This window comes from Salvelinus sp. IW2-2015, linkage group LG20 (assembly GCF_002910315.2).
Source record: "Salvelinus sp. IW2-2015 linkage group LG20, ASM291031v2, whole genome shotgun sequence".
Lineage (NCBI taxonomy): Eukaryota > Metazoa > Chordata > Actinopteri > Salmoniformes > Salmonidae > Salvelinus > Salvelinus sp. IW2-2015.
Genome location: NC_036860.1, coordinates 30746885 through 30765008, shown reverse-complemented (window position 1 = coordinate 30765008; position 18124 = coordinate 30746885). Strand labels below are relative to the sequence as shown.

At 44.0% G+C, this 18124-nt stretch overlaps 1 protein-coding gene across 5 annotated transcripts in view; it reads right to left on the bottom strand.

The window, feature by feature from the left end:
- LOC111980500 (glutamate receptor 4) overlaps positions 1 to 18124 on the bottom strand; it is a 166120-nt gene that overhangs the window by 28779 nt on the left and 119217 nt on the right. For all 5 annotated transcript variants that reach the window (XR_002879478.1, XR_002879479.1, XM_024011241.1 and 2 more), the window contains exons 10-11: positions 12685 to 12891; positions 647 to 1020 (exon numbers count right to left, since the gene is read on the bottom strand). Coding sequence is in view for 3 of the 5 variants with exons in the window: in XM_024011241.1 (XP_023867009.1) it covers positions 647 to 1020; positions 12685 to 12891 (581 nt within the window). In the remaining 2 variants the exon portion in view is untranslated. The remainder of the gene's footprint in view (positions 1 to 646; positions 1021 to 12684; positions 12892 to 18124) is intronic.

Here is an 18124-nt window from a genome sequence, read left to right as displayed (position 1 = left end):
AAAGCAGATGAGAAATGCTGAAACAGACAGATCATAATGCACACCCCCCCACACACACAGTAAAGCATAGCAGAGACAGTGACTACAAACGATAAGCCGAGATAAGACATACTTATTACAAATCTACAGGCCATTTTTTTCGTTATTTTCACTTATGCGACATAAAGTGGCGATTTTGGTGTGAATATCCATGAAGAAAACTAGGGTGCAAATTGCAATTGTACAGAGTGGAGTACCTATGTTTGTTCTGCAACAGACAGTGAAGAGACTAATAGTTAGCCAGCGAATGAAACCTGTATCCTGTATGATCCATAGCATCCCGAGGCAGCTGTTATCAATGTCAACAAGCCCTTAACACTTAACCCAATAAAGAAAAGGACATTGAGGGGACATTTGGATGTAATGTAGTATTATGTGTGTAATGTATGTGTGTGTGTTTGTCTCTCACCTAAGGGATGTTTGGGTGTAATGTAATATAGAATGTTTTCCATGTAGTAGTGGTGATATTTATCTCCCAGCTGGGGGATGTTTCGGTATAATGTATCAGAATATATTGCTGTAGTAGTAAGTGTGTATTGTAGTAGTATGCATGTACTGTAGTAGTAGTATATCATGCAGTCTAAGTAGTAATGCATCTATCTCTCACCTGGGGGAGATGTCACATCCCTGCTGCATGAAGGCGCCCAGGGAGAACCAGAGGGAGTTGAAGATGCCAAACTCGTTGGGGGGCTGGTCGCTGGGCGGACCGTCGGTGCCCTCCTCGGGCTCCTCGGTGTGCCACTCGTACGGGCTGAAGCGGCTGACCAGGAAGAGCACCACGCTCACGCCGATGTAGGCAAACACAATGCACATCCAGATCTCGTAGGCCAGCGGGTCCAGGAAGGAGAAAACCCCAGGTTTGGACTTCTGGGGCTTCTTGATCATGATGGAGATGCCCAGTGACATGAAGGGCTTGGAGAAGTCGATCACCTCCTCCCGGACCAGCGTGATTGTCAATGGGGCCACAGCGATTTCCGCTTTCTGTTAATGGGTGGGGGAAGAGAAGGGGGAAAGGGTTAGCCTTTGGACTGGAGAGTCATCTAATCTGCTAATGCAACTGTTGCCAAAATGGTAGACAACAGTAGAAACAACTATGGGTTACGACAAGGTTCCCCAACTAGTGTCCCGAATTTGGCCTGTGGGTTATTTTATTTGGCCGCCCAACTTTTCTGATCCAATTTTTATTTTATTGTTGGACATAAGACAGTAAAAACACCAGCAAATCAGCTCCAAGTGATTKGAATTTTCGAAATCTGTTAGTATTTTCACGCATAACAGAGTATGTACTGTATGTGATTGTATACAAATGTAAGCAAGGTTTGAAAGGATCATGTTTTAGTCAAATGTTATACCTGGTTGGGCTTCTTGCAGTCAATTTGCAGTCTACAAATAATTTTTTATTATGTTCTGGCCCCATGACCATCCGCTTAAGAAATAATCATCCCGCGGCTGAATCTAGTTGATAATGCCTGGGTTACGGTATGTAACCACGGTTCTCTGAAAGAGATGAGGGAGACGTCTCACTATGGGACACGCCCCCTTGTGTCCTACTCGCTGAAACCTTATTAAATCATGGTTAAAAGGTCAATCAGATCTTTATGGGTGTGAGCTGCGCATATCTATACAGCACCCGCAATGATCTGGTTTCCTCATTCAACGAACTGCCTCTTACACAAGTCGCGCAAGAGGTACAATCTGGTGAGAAGCCTCCTTAATCTCCTTCAGAGAATCGGGGTTACATACCGCAACCGGTAGTTATTTTTCAGTTGACATCTCACCAAGGGACACTTGCAAAATGCTCCGACTGTCATTATCCCGTTTCCTGAGAAGCCTGTGTTGTGCTACATGGTAGTGTACCTGATCAATCCTACTCAGCTCCAGCGCCAAGCAGTGTGTGCGCAAGGGATGGCGCTGTGAAGTCCATATGATAGAACCTCACAAAAGTGTGAAGGGAAGCCCAACTAGCCTCCGCACAAATCTCTGAGATGGAAATATCAGTGGCTTGACCAGGGTACTATGAGTCATGMAAATTACTTAAGGAATGAGCATGGCATTCGTTTCGTAACTTTGGAGTAGTCAGGTGAGCAACATGGCCATCTTATTAGACAGCACATTCCCTAAATAAAACGAAGAACGAAAGGGGTGAACCCCATCATTTCACCTATTCCTACATGGCAAGCTGAGATTGCCGCCAAGTTTACCTTAATGGTGGTGGGGCTATCAGGATGAGGGATAGACCATTCGCTTTCACTCGGTTCAGAGTGAGTGGAGGGAGAAATCAGGCCCAAMGGAAGGAAAGGGTACAGAAGCACATCTGACCACTAGTGGCCAGCATTTCTACACCAAGAGGAACATTGTGATCTCCCATTGCAAGGAACAAGCGTCGGTGCCCGTTGTCCTGCGTTGTGTACAGATCGATGGCAGCTCTACCGTAACGTCCCGACGACTTCGGGATGAAGTCATCACTCCCCTGGTAGGGGGTTCCCCAGTGACTGTAAATCCACACCTGAGTTTAGTCTGCCTGGCACATGTTTCTCTGAGAGACAACAGATCGTCGCTGCTCCTCCATAAAAACATATATTTTGCTAGAGAGTGAAGTTTCCAGGAGTGTGCTCCTCCTTGGCAGTATATTGCCTGTGGAGAGATGGGTTCAAGCGGAMTGAGGTCACCCAACGCTGGAAGTCTCTCATGAGGACGAGGCCAAGCGGGATTACCACAATCATGGAGGCCATGAGCTCAAGACACCTCATACTAACATCCAGTACGTGACTGATGTTGCCGGGCAGTGGCAAAAGCCATCACTTTCTCCACAGTGAGAGATGCTCAACAGGTTACAAGGACCAGAGACAATCCATATTTTGCTGCTGGGTCGGTAAGAGGTGAACTTATGGCATGATTTAGCCAAAGAAGCCCTGATGAGCTTCCTCCCTCGGCACCACCCGTGAGGCTCCCTTGGCCAATGGAGTATCTCTGAGGGCTTAGGCCGCTTCCCCCTGTTCAGTGGACTGCACTGTTCGGATGTAGTCTGTACCCCTGGCCAACGGTGCGATGACCCCGAGGGCGACTGCGCATGTGGGGAACCTGTCCCGTGAAGGGACAGGGAACCTGCCAGGCCTGGTGGCTGGACAAGGTAACCCTTTATTGAGAGTATTTTAACTTTTTGTATTGTTTGTTGGTTTGGCAATGCCACTGTCAGTCAGAGAAACATGCTGAGAAGGATTATTAGCACAGCAAGCAAGGTACTTGGAGTCAAACAGACAGGCCTGGATGAGATTTTTAAGGTCAGGGCCCTCCGTAAGGCTCACAAAATCATTTTAGACCCAAGTCACCCCCTGTACCTGGACTTTGAATTACTCCCCTCTGGGCGCAGGTATAGGGCACCCCTCAGCAGGAAAAATAGAACGAGACAATAATTTGTGCCAGGTGTGATATCCCTCTTAAATAGCTCGGGCAAATGTTCCCATTGACCCCGTAAGGCCAGCAGGTTAGTCTTTTCTTCTTTTTTAAATTTTAAATTTWAAWTTYWATTTTATTTATTGGTGCYTGACTGTTATTGAAAGTTGTATTGTCAATCTTGTTTTGTATTTAACGCCACTTTAAATGTGTACATGACACTGCAACAAAATTTCCCCATGGGGACAATAAAGTAAGTAAGTAAGTTGACATGTTGATTGTTTTGAATGGGAACATTCTGAACGATCACCGTAGGCCTGTGGGCCTGGATGTGATGGGAACTAGTAACAGGAAGCCCAGGAAGCCCATCTTCCTAGACTCAAACCTGGCCTGTATCTCCAATATTGCTGGTACGAACAGTCTGGTGGGATCGATCTGTCCATACAGAATTGTTCCCTTAGCCAAGGATGTCTGAGATGGAGGACAGTCGTGTGCGCCATGACTCTCCCGGAAGCCTCAGCGATGCACTTGGGGGTCCGGATTTCTCCCTCCTGTGGGACTTTGTTGTCAACTGAGTCATCCTCGAACAAGAGTGAGGCCTGGCCAATACTTGCTCTACGTTTAATGACGCCGGGTCCCAGCTTAGCACAATGCACACACCTAGCGGGGTCAACGAGAGCTGCCAAAGCATGGTCCATGCCGAGGCATGTAGCACAGAGCTGATGGGAATCAGGCTGGAACATGTCGTTGCCGCAATTGCCAGGGCAAGCKTTGTTTGGCTTGCACCGCTTTCTCTCCCCCTTGGTTGGTACACTCGAGGATATCGTTTCGAATGGATGGACGAAAACAGATGGAATTACCGTGGAGGAGGCTAGCAAGCTCACTACTCGAGACACTACTATTCGATGGGGAAGTCGGACAAGACATGGTAGTAACGGGAGACTATCAGGGTAACGATAGCTGGAAGTCAGATAAGCAGAAACAGTCTAAATACTTTCAGGGTAGTGAAAATGGAGCTGACAGGGATGCTAGCTAATTAGCGGGCTATCACCACCCGTGTTTATATCAAGTCCTGACTCTGTGTGTAAACTAAGCCACTCGCACAGCTAGGTTTATAGGGGAATGTAAAGGATTGTGCTTCAAATGTGGGGTAACACACTTGATGAAACAGTACCTCTCCGGTTTAGTCACGCAGACCGAGTGGGGGTTAGCCCAAAGGTTTCTAGCTAAAAACCACATGCAGCGCTGGTAGCCAACTAGCGAGCTAAGAGACCATAAAGCTAGCTAACTCCGAATGATGGGGACCGACGGAGAGCTAGAAAATCAGGAGTAGAAGTGGTTAAAACTACACTGTAAAACAAATCTAGGTATTTCAAATAAATATTATTAAGTAACTGGTTCTTTTTTTGTTTACTCAACTTTTCAATCAATGTTTTACCAGAATGTAACATTTTTTGTTGGCTCAAACTTAGCWCCAACATGAGAAAACATAGGCAAAAATTCAGACCACTTAAAATTGTGTTATTTAAACAGAGTAATAGGCCCCACAAACACTAGACAACTATACAGAAAAACATACAATTGCTTAAGTAAGTACATCAAATCAATGATGAGAGAATAGTCAGAATAAATTATCATTGATACATGCATGGTGGCATAGCAGGAAGATCTGAATGTGGTTGAATAGGTTGTGAGTTCAAATCCCAGGTAAGGACAAGTTGAATAATAATGACAGTATACAGTGCATTCGGAAAGTATTCAGACCGCTTGACTTTTCCCACATTTTGTTATGTTACAGCCTTATTCTAAAATGGATAAAAAAWTWAAAAATCCTCATCAATTTACACACAATACCCCATAATGGCAAAGCAAAAACAGGTTTTTAGAAATCTTTGCAAATTTAACAGAACAGAAATACCTTATTTACATAAGTATTCAGACCCTTTGCTATGAGACTCAAAATTGAGCTCAGGTGCATCCTGTTTCCATTGATCATCCTTGAGATGTTTCTACAACTTGATTGGAGTCCACCTGTGGTAAATTCAATTGATTGGACATGATTTGGAAATGTACATACCTGTCTATATAAGGTCCCACAGTTGACAGTGAATATCAGAGCAAAAGTCAAACCATGAGGTCGAAGGAATTGTCCGTAGAGCTCCGAGACAGAATTGTGGTCGAGGCACAAATCTGGGGAAGGGTACCAAAWAAATTCTGCAGCATTGAAGGACCCCAAGAACACAGTGGCCTCCATCTTTCTTAAATGGAAGAAMTTTGGAAKCACCAAGACTCTTRCTAGAGCTGGCTGCCCMGACAAACTGAGCAATCAGGGGAGAAGGGCCTTGGTCAGGGAGGTGACCAAGAACCTGATGGTCACTCTGACAGAGCTCCAGAGTTCCTCTGTGYAGATGGGAAAACCTTTCAGAAGGACAACCATCTCTGCAGCCCTCCACCAATCAGGCCAAAAGGCACCTAAAGGACTCTCAGACCATTTATTTATTTAACCTTTATTTAACCAGGCAAGTGAGTTAAGAACAAATTCTTATTTACAATGACAGCCTACCAAAAGGCAAAAGGCCTCCTGCGTGGACAGGGGATGGGATTAAAGATACAAATAAATTCAATAAAAATATAGGACAAAACACACATCACGACAAGAGAGACAACACTACATAAAGAGAGACCTAAGACAACAACATAGCATGGTAGCAACACAACATGACAACAACATGAGAAACAAGATTCTCTGGTCTGATGAAACCAAGATTTAATTATTTGGCCCGAATGCCAAGCATGACGTCTGGAGGAAACCTGGCACCATCCCTATGGTGAAGCATGGTMGTGGCAGCATCATGCTGTGGGGATGCTTTTCAGTGGCAGGGACTGGAAGACTAGTCAGGATCGAGGAAAAGATGAACGGAGCAAAGTACAGAGTTCCTTGATAAAAACCTGCTCCAGAGCGCTCAGGACCTCAGACTGGGGTGAAGGTTCACCTTCCAACAGGACAACGACCCTAACCACACAGCCAAGACAACGCAGGAGTGGCTTTGGGACAAGTCTGTGAATGTCCTTGAGTGGTCCACCCAGAGCCTGAACTTGAACCTTGAGAGACCTGAAAATAGCTGTGCAGCGACGCTCCCCATCCAACCTGACAGAGTTTGAGAGGATCTGGAGAGAAGAATGGGAGAAACTTCCCAAATACAGGTGTGCCGAGCTTGTAGCATCATACCCAGGAAGACTCAATGCTGTAATCGCTGCCAAAGGTGCTTCATTAAAGTACTCAGTAAAGGATCTGAATACTTATGTAGATGTAATATATCTGTTTTTTTATTTGTAATACATTTGCAAAAATGTCTAAAAACCTGTTTTTGCTTTGTCATTATGGGGTGTTGCATGTAGATTGATGAGGGAAAAATGACTTTCATCCATTTTAGAATAAGGCTGTAGCGTAAAAACAATCTGGAAAAAGTCAAGGGGTCTGAATACTTTCTGAATGCACTGTAACTGAACATTTACAATGTAATTATGTATGTCAACGTGTGTCAAATATGTATATAGAATACGTTATATGTTAAAAGCGCTTTGACCGAAACATTGAATAACCAAAAAAAAGGCTGTGGAACCAGTTACTTAATAATAATTAGTTGAAATTAATTGGTGGATGCGAGCTTCAACTGAAAGCCATTGGGGTGTAAGGAAGAGTGGGGTGACATGAGTGAACTTGGGAAGGTTGAACACCAGACAGTCTGCGGCGTTGTGGATAAGTTGCAGGGGTTTGATGGCACAACCGGGGAGCCCAGCCAACAGAGAGTTGCAGTAGTTCAGACAGGATATGACGAGTAGGACCTGAGGTCACTTCCTGTGTGAGGAAAGGTTGTACTCTACAGATGTTGTAGAGCATGAACCTGCAGGAGTGAGTCACTGCTTTGATGTTTGCAGAGAACAACAGGATGTTGCCCAGGGTCACGCCAAGGTTTTTTGCACTCTGGGAGGGGGACACCGTGGAGTTTCCGACCATGATGGAGAGGTCTTGCAGCAGGCAGCCCTTCCTGGGATAAAGAGCAGCTCTGTCTTGTCGAGTTTGAGCTTGAAGGGGTGGGCCAACATCCAAACTGAAATATCTGCCAGGCATGCAGAGATGTGTGTCGCCACCTGGGTGTCAGAAGAATGAGAAAAGTATTTGAGTGTCATCCACACAGCAATGATAGAAGAGATGATGAGAGGATGGCGCCAAGTGACTTGGAGAGGGCCTAGAACCGAGCCCTGGACGACACCAGTAGTGAGAGCCTGTGGTGCAGACACAGATCCTCTCCGGGCCACCTGGTAGGAACGGCCTGCCAGGTAGGATGCAACCCAGGAGTGTGCAGAGCCTAAGATGGCCAGTCCTAAGAGGGTCAAGAGGAGGATCTGATGATTCACGGTGTCGAAGGCAGCGGATAGATCTAGGAGGATGAGAACAGCGGAGTCAGCTTTGGCAGAGCGGAGAGCCTCTGTGATACAGAGGAGAGCAGTCTCAGTTGAGTGACCCGTCTTGAAGCCTGACTGGTTAGGTTCAAGAAAATCGTTCTGAGAAAGATAACAAGAMAGTTGGTCAGCTACAGTTCGTCAGAGCCAAAGAAGACAGGGGCTTATGTATCAAGCGTCTCAGAGCTGGAGTGCTGATCTAGGATCAGGTTCCTTCTGTCTGTGTAATCTTATTCATTGTGATCTAAAAGGCAAAATGTACCCGAAATCAGCACTCCTATATTGAGAACAGTTTTCATAGTCGACCCCGTCTATCATTAACAAATTTGGCTCTCCTTCTATCTGTCACAATCACTAAGCATGCCAATCACAAGCCGAACATCAACAATCACGCGTCTTTTCTCCCCATCCAGCTATTTTTCATTTAATTTCGCTACTTTTTCTGATTAAAGACATCTTACAATGATCAAGTTTGGAACCGAAAAAGACAGAGAGTCGCTCTAATCCTAGTGGCTTAATTCAAAAGGCTGCAGATCGGGAGAAGGGGATGAAATAACTCAGTTGGAGAAAAATGCTAACAACAAAAGAAATGGAACATTCTGCGAGAGCGAATATTGCTTATTTATGGCAAATCCACAAACCAGATTTTTGTTAGTGATTTAGCAACACTTCTGACCTTGGCTGCCTGGGCGTCGGCTGTCGGGAATTCGGGATTAATCCACCAAAAAATAAATGAACGTTTTATATATTACAACAAGCCGACACATTGCATGGAGGGAACGAGAGAGAAAGAAAAAASAGYGATACAATTTCCWTCGTCTTCAGCATAAATGTACTAAAAGAACAGGTCGGCTTGCATTGAGGATGCATTAAAATACARGACAGMGCTGAAATGGGGGGAGACCTTTTGCGGTYACACAGGCGTTGAAAGAGACTGTCCGAAGGTGAATGGTCACCAGGCAAGGTCTTAGAGACAGTAAAGTGCTGACGGGCTAAACTCTGGGCTCATAGCTTCCCTCTGCACCGTAAGAGCTCTGCAAGCTCCTTAAGCCTTTATGTGTGCGCACACACACACGCACACACACACACAAACACACACAGCACTCACCTATGTCACCATGAAGTGCTTTTGAGAGGCTAGTCAAGGACCATATCACCTCCACCATATCACCTAGACCCATTACAATTTGCATACTAATACACTGCCCCACCGCCTTATCCCACCTGGACAAGAGSAATACGTATGTGAGAATGCTGTTCATCGACTACAGCTCTGCTTCCAAACACCATAGTGCCCTCCAAGTATTTCACTATGCTCAGGGCCCTGGATCTGAACCCCTCCCTGTGCAATTGTGTCCTAGWCTTCCTGACGGGCTGACCCCAGGTGGTGAGGCTAGGCAACAACACCTCCGCCACACTGATCTTTAACACGGGGGTGTGTACTCAGCCCCCTCCAGTACTCCCTGTTAACCCATGACTGCGTGGCTACTCATGACTCCCACTCAGTCATCAAGTTTGCTGAGGACATGACAGTGGTAGGCCTGATTACCTACAATGAAGAGACAGCTTACAGGGAGGAGGTTAGAGGCCTGCCAGTGGTACCAGGAAAATAACCTCTCCCTCAATGTAAAAAAAAAAAGGAGCTGATCGTGAACTATAGGAGACAGAATGCCCCCATCTACATCAATGGGGCCGGAGTGGAGAGGGTCAAAAGCTTCAAGTTCCTTGGCGTGCACATCACTGAGGACKTGAKATGGTCCCACCACACCGACACCATTGTGAAGGAMGCGCAACAGCGCCTCTACAARCTCAGGCGGCTGAATAAATTCAGCACGGCCCCTAAGACCCTCATGAAATTCTACAGATGCACCATTGAGAGCATTSTCTCGGGCTACATCACCGCCTGGTACGGCAACTGCACCGCCCTCAACTGAATGGCTTTCGCGGTCAGCCCATCCAGGATATTTACAGCACATTTGCGACACACGCACATACTGTATATATAGACCTCGCAAACATGATGGCCCATGTTGACTTCAATGCTTCCCACAGTTGTGTCTAGTTGTCTGGAAGTCCTTTGGGTGGTGGACCATTCTTAATACACACAGGAAACTGTMSAGRGTTGCAGCGTTGCAGTTCTTGACACACTCAAACCGGTGCGCCTGGCACCTACTACCATACCTCGTTCAAAGGCACTTAAAWCTTTTGTCCTACCCATTCACCCTCYGAATGGCACACATACACAATCCCGYTATTAATTGTCTCGAGATTTAAAAATCCTTCTTTAACCTGTCTCCTCCCCTTCATCTATACTGATTGAAGTGGATTTAACAGGTGACTTCCATAAGGGATCATAGCTTTCACCTGGATTCACCTGGTCAGTCTGTCATGGAAATGTTTTGTACATTCAGAACACATTAAACATGGGACCGTTTCTTTTATACTGTTTTTCACACTGTGTATTCATTGACTGTGTTCTTCGCATAGCTCATTCTAATATATCTACTGATGTACCTATCATTCTTAGTTTACCTTTTTGGTGTATGTACACAGATTGAATTTGGGTTACTGATACAGTGTTATTTTGGTTGTGAACTGGATTRGTTCTGACATTCGTGATTTCTTGGTTCTAGTCWTTTATTATTATTTGTGTACTTGTTCGACATTTTTGGACAAGCATTTCGCTGCACCTGCTATAAAATCTTCTAAACTGTGTACGCGACCAATAAACGTTTGATTTTGACACACACACACGTACCCTACACCTGCACATTAACCCTGTTATCTCTTAAAAACACACAAGGTAGCTAAGCACCAGTAAGACCCCTTAACTCCTTTTAGCAGACACAATTTAACCCTCTCACCTCTTAGATTTCCAGGAATCAAGAGGGAATCCAACCAGGATTTTGTGATTTTTGGAAAAGTTTACCAGAATTTTRCCACCCTAATAGGCATCCCCCATGCCAAGTTTTAGTTTGGTCAAGATCTACAGTACCAGTCAAAAGTTTGGACACACCTACTCARTCAAGGGTTTTTCTTTATTTGTACCAATTTCTACATTGTAGAATCATAGTGAAGACATCAAAACTATGAAATAACACATATGGAATCATGTAGTAACCCAATTTTRTTTAAACAAATCAAAGTATATTTTATATTTGAGATCCTTCATAATAGACACTCTTTGCCTTGATGACAGCTMTGTGCACTCTTGGCATTCTCTCAACCAGCTTCATGAGGTAATCACCTGGAATACATTTAAATTAAACAGGTGTGCCTTGTTAAAAGTTAATTTGTGGAATTTATTTCCTTCTTAATGCGAATCAGTTGTGTTGTGACAAGGTAGGGGTGGTATACAGAAGATAGGCCTATTTGGTAAAAGACCAAGTCCTTATTATGGCAAGAACAGCTCAAATAAGCAAAGAGAAATGACAGTCCATCATTACTTTTAAGACATGAAGGTCAGCCAATCTGGAAAATTTCAAGAACTTTGACAGTTTCTTCAAGTGCAGTCGCAAAAACCATTAAAGCGCAATGATGAAACTGGCTCTCATGAAGACCGCCACAGGAAATGAAGCCCCAGAATTACCTCTGCTGCAGAGGATACGTTCATTAGAGTTACCAGTCTCAGAAAATGCAGCCCAAATAAATGTTTCACAGAGTTCAAGTAGSAGACACATCTCAACATCAACTGTTCAGAGGAGACTGCGTGAATTAGGCCTTCGTGGTCGAATTTCTGCAAAGAACCCACTACTAAAGGACACCAATAATAAGAAGAGACTTGCTTGGGCCAAGAAACATGAGCAATGGACATTAGACCGGTGGAAATGTGTCCTTGGTCTGATGAGTCCAAACTTGAGATTTTCAGTTCCAACTACCGTGTCTTTGTGAGATGCAGAGTAGGTGAACGGATGATCTCAGCATGTGTGGTTCCCACCGTGAAGCATGGAGGAGGTGGTGTAATGGTGCTTTGCTGGTGACACTGATTTATTTAGAATTCAAGGCACACTTAGCAATCATCGCTACCACAACATTCTGCAGCGATACGGCATCCCATCTGGTTTGCACTTAGTGGGACTATCATTTGTTTTTCAACAGGACAATGACCGAACACACCTCCAGGCTGTGTAAGGGCTATTTGACCAAGAAGGAGAGGGATGGAGTGCTGCATCAGATGACCTGGCCTTCACAATCACCAACCTCAACCCAATTGAGATAGTTTGGGATGAGTTAGACCGCAGAGTGAATGAAAAGCAGCCAACAAGTGCTCAGAATATGTGGGAGCTCATTCAAGGCTGTTGGAAAAGCATTCCAGGTGAAGCTGGTTGAGAGAATGCCAAGAGTGTGCAAAGCTGTCATCAAGGCAAAGGGTGGCTACTTTGAAGAATCTCAAATATAAAATATATTTGATTTGTTTAACACGTTTTTGGTTACTACATGATTCCATATGTGTTATTTCATAGTTTTGATGTCTTCACTATTATTGTACAATGTAGAAAATTTCAAAAAAGAAAAACCCTGGAAGGAGTAGGTGTGTCAAAACCTTTGACTGGTACTGTAGCTTTTGAAGTYGTCRGGGTAACTTAAACAGATTTAAAGCKGTCTTTGTTTTCTGACAAACCCTGCATGTTTAAGGTAACTGATTCTGCTTCTTTCAGATAACTAAATAGATGTACAAATGGATGTCAAGTGTGAGTGAAACCCAACAAAAAAAAGTGGCTCAACAAAATCAAGGTGCAAACACACACACACACACACACACACACCCCAGTCCCCTGTCCCTCTTACCCCGTACACCAGCTCCCCGACCATTCCATTCCATATCTTGGTCTCCGGGTCCCGAGCGCCGTACTTTCCGTCAGGAACGATAGCGATCTTATACTTGATGCCGATGTGTTTGGCGATCTCCGAGGCCAGGTCCACGCAGTAGCCTTCATACTGGTCGTTGCCCTCGTACAACTCCCAGTTCTTCTTCAACATGACATAGGGACCCTCCTACAAAGTGACACAGGGACCACAGGGTCAAACTGGCAAACAGGTCCGCCACTCACAGACAGTCACTTACCCAGCAAGCATAACTGGTTAAAATCAGGTCATAATGAGTGACGTTAAAATGACGTCAATTCAACCATTTAAAAAAAATTGGTTGAATTGACATCATATTGATATAATATTTTTTTGTTGTTGTGAAACTGGTTGAATTTATGTCATTATAACGTCACTCATTATGACATAATTTCAACCAGTTTTGCCTGCTGGATTATCTTTGTTCTTTCACTCAAAAACAGACATATAGCAGACACGTGTGCACAAACACATACATAGATATGGAAGATAAAAAAGCCATTGAACACTACACTGGCTATTATTTAAAATGTTACTGTGTGTGTAATACAAGTTTCAAGTTTGTATTAATTGTATGTACGGGATACGTATGGAATACAACGTCCAACGAAATCGTTCTCAACAAGGCAACAACAACAACAAATAATAAACGATAGAAACACGAAGATCAAGTAAATGGCGCAGTAGAATGAATAAACATTTCAGCATAAGTATAATACAGGAGGTACAATGTATAGTCTAATTATTACGCGTGCATTAGGAGGGGGGGGGGGGGGGGGGCAGTGTTAAACTGCCCGTATAATAAGAGTCTGGTAGCAGCAGTTGTGATGTGTGTGTAGCATGAATACATATGTATGTGTGTGTGTGGTGTGTGTGTCTGTTTGGGTGTGTGCATGAGTGGTAAGGTACGGTATGAGAAAGAGAGAGAGAGAGACAGACAGCAAAAGAAAGAAAGAAAAAGAGAGGGAGTATAGGGAGAGAAAGAAAGTGAGACACACAGAGAGGGTCAGAGATATAGACAGACAGAAAGACAGAAAGAGAGAGAGACGTGTAGTGAGGACGAATGGCATACATTCTCTTGCCTCCTGTACTCAATGTAAAAAAAGTTCCATAAGGAACTGCTAAAGCTGCCCGTTCCTTTTAATGGCAGGAAATCATCATCTGATTTGCTGATGCCGGAAAAAAAAAAATCTAGAAAACTCCCTCGGTTGACAGTTCATGTTTCTTAAAAATTACATCTTCGTGGAACGTGGCCAAATGTATATTGAGAACAAGCAATATACTGGGGTTCTGCCCGCACATCACACCCCAGAGCATTTGAAGCAATAGCATACCAAAAAAAATAAGCCGAGGCATTTTTTAGACATTGGCGAGATACATTTACATTAAATGGTTTTCTTTTCACAGAAGCTTTTTTTCAGGGCAAATATCAGAAAATAGTAATGGTGTCATGGTGCAAGAAAAAATGGTTACAGCAAAATATAATATGTAGATAAAACACTATGTAACAGGAAAAAAGGTAGAAAAATGCTTAAAGAAAGGTGAAAAGAATTTGAAAGAACCCTAAAAAGAGAGTCTTTTCAAGACTCTTCACGTCCAAGTTGATCATGGCTGACAAGCTGGCCAATAATCTCCCACACATCATCAGTGGATAATGAACACAAGTAGACATGGTGTTACACCACACACACACACACACACACCACACACACACACACACACACACACACACACACACACACACACACACACACACACACACACACACACACACAACACACACACACACACACACACACACACACACCACACACACACAACACACACACACATTATTTTTAGAGGGGGCAAGAAGTAGGTGAAGATAGAAGGGGGTTGAATTTCACATTTTTCAAACACCTGAAACAGCTTTTTCCTGCAATCTAGTGCCATAATCATTATGCCTAATTCTGTCAAAACATACAGTATGTCTATTTTTAAGTATACCTCTTTGCTTGTTCAATTGTAATTATGAGGGTGTCCTTCTGACTGTTGTAAATCACACATCTAAATATACTGCACTACTAAATATACTGCACTATGATGCTCACCTGTCCTATGCCAGCAAGCAAGAAGCTTCAGAGCATCGTCACTTTTATACCTCCTGAATCAACCCCGCTCTTTTAGGGGAGCGAGTCAACCAGCGCGATACCCAAAGGAAGACGAGGCGGACTCGACGGGGACGAAATCCACCCCCAGCCCACCTGAGGAGGTTGAGTCGGAACCACAACAAGAACTTTTGGTGACCAACATTTCACCAGGGCCTCTCACGGATGCCCAAGTGTCAGTCCTGTGTAAAGGACTCTCTTTCTCCCCTTCTAATAGGATGGGCCCCTTAGCATTGAAAGTTGACACTTTCAAATTTGTTCGCCAATTACATTTAAATTATTTATTATTTGCTAATAGGCAATCATTGTGTAATGGCAATGGAGTGTTTAGACACTACAATGCATCTGGTATTTCTGATGTGAGAAAACAAACAGCTTTCAAAAAGAAGTCGAGTTTTGTACGACCAATACGAAAGTGTTTTACCACCCGAGAACAGGTAAAGAATACAAAATCCAAAGCTTCATTAATTGTAGCACCACAAATGTCATATACACTACATGGCCAAAAGTATGTGGACACCCCTTCAAATGAGTGGATTTCAGTCARACCAGTTGCTGACAGGTGTATAAAATCGAGCACATAGCCATGCAATCTCCATAGACAAACATTGGCAGTGGAATGGCCCGTACTGAAGAGCTCAGTGACTTTCAACGTGACACTGTCATAGGATGCCACCTTTCCAACAAGTCAGTTGGTCAAATTTCTGCCCTGCTAGAGCTGCCCTGGTCAACTGCAAGTGCTGTTATTGTGAAGTGGAAACTTCTAAGAGCAACAATGGCTCAGCCGCGAAGTGGTAGGCCACACAAAGTCACAGAACGGGACTGCCGAGTGCTGAAATGTGCACAAGTGCACATTTCAAGTGCAAAAAACAAGTGCAAAAAAATCGTCTGTACTAGGTTGCAACACTCACTACCGAGTTCAAAACTGCCTCTGGAAGCAACGTCAGCACAAGAACTGTTCTCGGGACCTTCATGAAATGGGTTTTCATGGCCTAGCATCCGCACACAAGCCTAAGATCACCAGTCGGCTGGGGTGGTGTAAAGCTCGCTGKCATTGGACTCATGCTTCACCATCTGTGTTTGGCGGATGCRAGGAGAATGCTACCTGCCCCAATGCATACTGCCAACTGTACATTTTGGTGGAGGAGGAATAATGGTCTGGGGCTGTTTTTCATTCTTCGGGCTAAGCCCCTTAGTTCCAGTGAATGGAAACCTTAAAGATACAGCATACAATGACATTCTACACGATTCTGTGCTTCCAACTTTGTGGGGAAGGCCCTTTCCTGTTTCAGCATGACACTGCCCCCATGCACAAAGCGAGATCTATACGGAAATGGTTTGTTGAGATTGGTGTGGGAGAACTCGACTGGCCTGCACAGAGCCCTGACCTCAATCCCATCAAACACCTTTGGGATGAATTGGAACGCCGACTGCGAGCCAGGCCTAATTGCCCAACATCAGGGCCCGACCTCCTAATGGTCTAAACTGAATGGAAGCAAGTCCCCGCAGGAATGTTCCAACATCTAGTGGAAAGCCTTCCCAGAAGAGTGGAGGCTGTTGTAGCAGCAAAAGCGAGACCAACATCATATTAATGCCCATAATTTTGGAATGAGACGGTCGACCATTAGGTGTCCTCATACTTTTGGCCATGTAGTGTACATGCTCAAATACATCTGTGGAGCTGCTTATATTGGTCAAACTAAACGAGCATTGCAGAACACAAGGCTGCTATTCGAAATAAAAACACGGACTATGCTGTTGCTTGCCAGTGCATTGAAGCCAATCATGGCTCACCTTCCTCCCTGCGCTTTGTAGCAATAGAACGATTCAATTTTCACCAAAACGAGGTGATATTGTACGTAAACTAAAACAAAGAGAGGCATTWTGGCAGTACTTCTTAGACACTGTGGTTCCAAAGGGGCTAAATGATGTCTTAATTTCCATATATAATGTTGCCTTGATTTTTGGGGTCTCTGTGTGTCCGGTTCACAGACACCCAAATATCACCTATGTATATTTTCACTTGGCCTATTGATTAAAAAGACTACACTATTTATCTTTTTATTTTGTGCTATAATTTGCCATTTACCTTGAAACATATTATTATTATAATTTTTGTATATTGTTGTCTCAGTGAGCCACTAGGCAATACATAGGAGCTAAGTGCAATGATCAGGTCACTCTGAGGAAGACGTCAGCTTGACAATGGATTAAAGTGAGAAATCAATCTCTGCCTTTGTTGTTGAGTGCTCCGACTCCTTTTTACCTCAAATTAGTCCGCTTGGAAGTTTTTCTTGGTAAGCCTGCATACTCACCGGACATGTCACCCATTGAGCATGTGATTATATTTTTAAAGAAAATAAATATGCTTCTCTGCATTTTTTACCTCAAATTAGTCCGCTTGGAAGTTTTTCTTGGTAAGCCTGCATACTCACCGGACATGTCACCCATTGAGCATGTGATTATATTTTTTAAGAAAATAAATATGCTTCTCTGCATCTCTGCTAAACTCTGGGAACAAAAATGTAAAATAATGTGAGTCTTATTCAGTACACATAGTAAATGTTTGTTTTTCTAAAGCCTAGCAACCTTGCCAGCAGGCATGCCAGCTAAGATGGTTAAACAAGCTACTCTAACTTGATCGATAGCCTGAAATGGCTTTGTGGCTAGTTATGAGGATAGGAGATTGGGAATCTATCTAGCTGGCTAGCTAAAGCCAACAGTGGCAACCTGTCATTCAGGGCATATTTTGAGCCCCACCTGTTGCATGTTATTTTGGCATTAAAACGTGTCACATATCAGTTTGCAAACAACGTAAAAAAAAAAAACATAGAGTTAATAAAGCCGCATACAAACGTTGTCTCTTTTTTGCTTTCTGGAGTAAGGCAGCTCCAAAATGCAGGTGTTTCAGCCTAGCTCAGTGCTTTCTGTGGTGGTGGGACAGCCAGCGGAAAATACGGTGTGTAGGGGTTGGTAATGTTCTCTAGTTGTGCCGTGATTGGTTCAGTGTTCTGTCACTCATGGGGACACCGCTTAGACAGCGGTCTAAGGCACCTCACCTCAGTGCTAGAGGTGTCAATACAAACACCCTGGTTCGAATCCAGGCTGTATCACAACCGGCTGTGATTGGGAGTCCCATAGGGCAGCGCACAATTGGCCCGGTGTAGGCCATCATTGTAAATAAGAATTTGTTCTTAACTGACTTGCCTAGTTAAGTAAAAGGTTAAAAAATATAT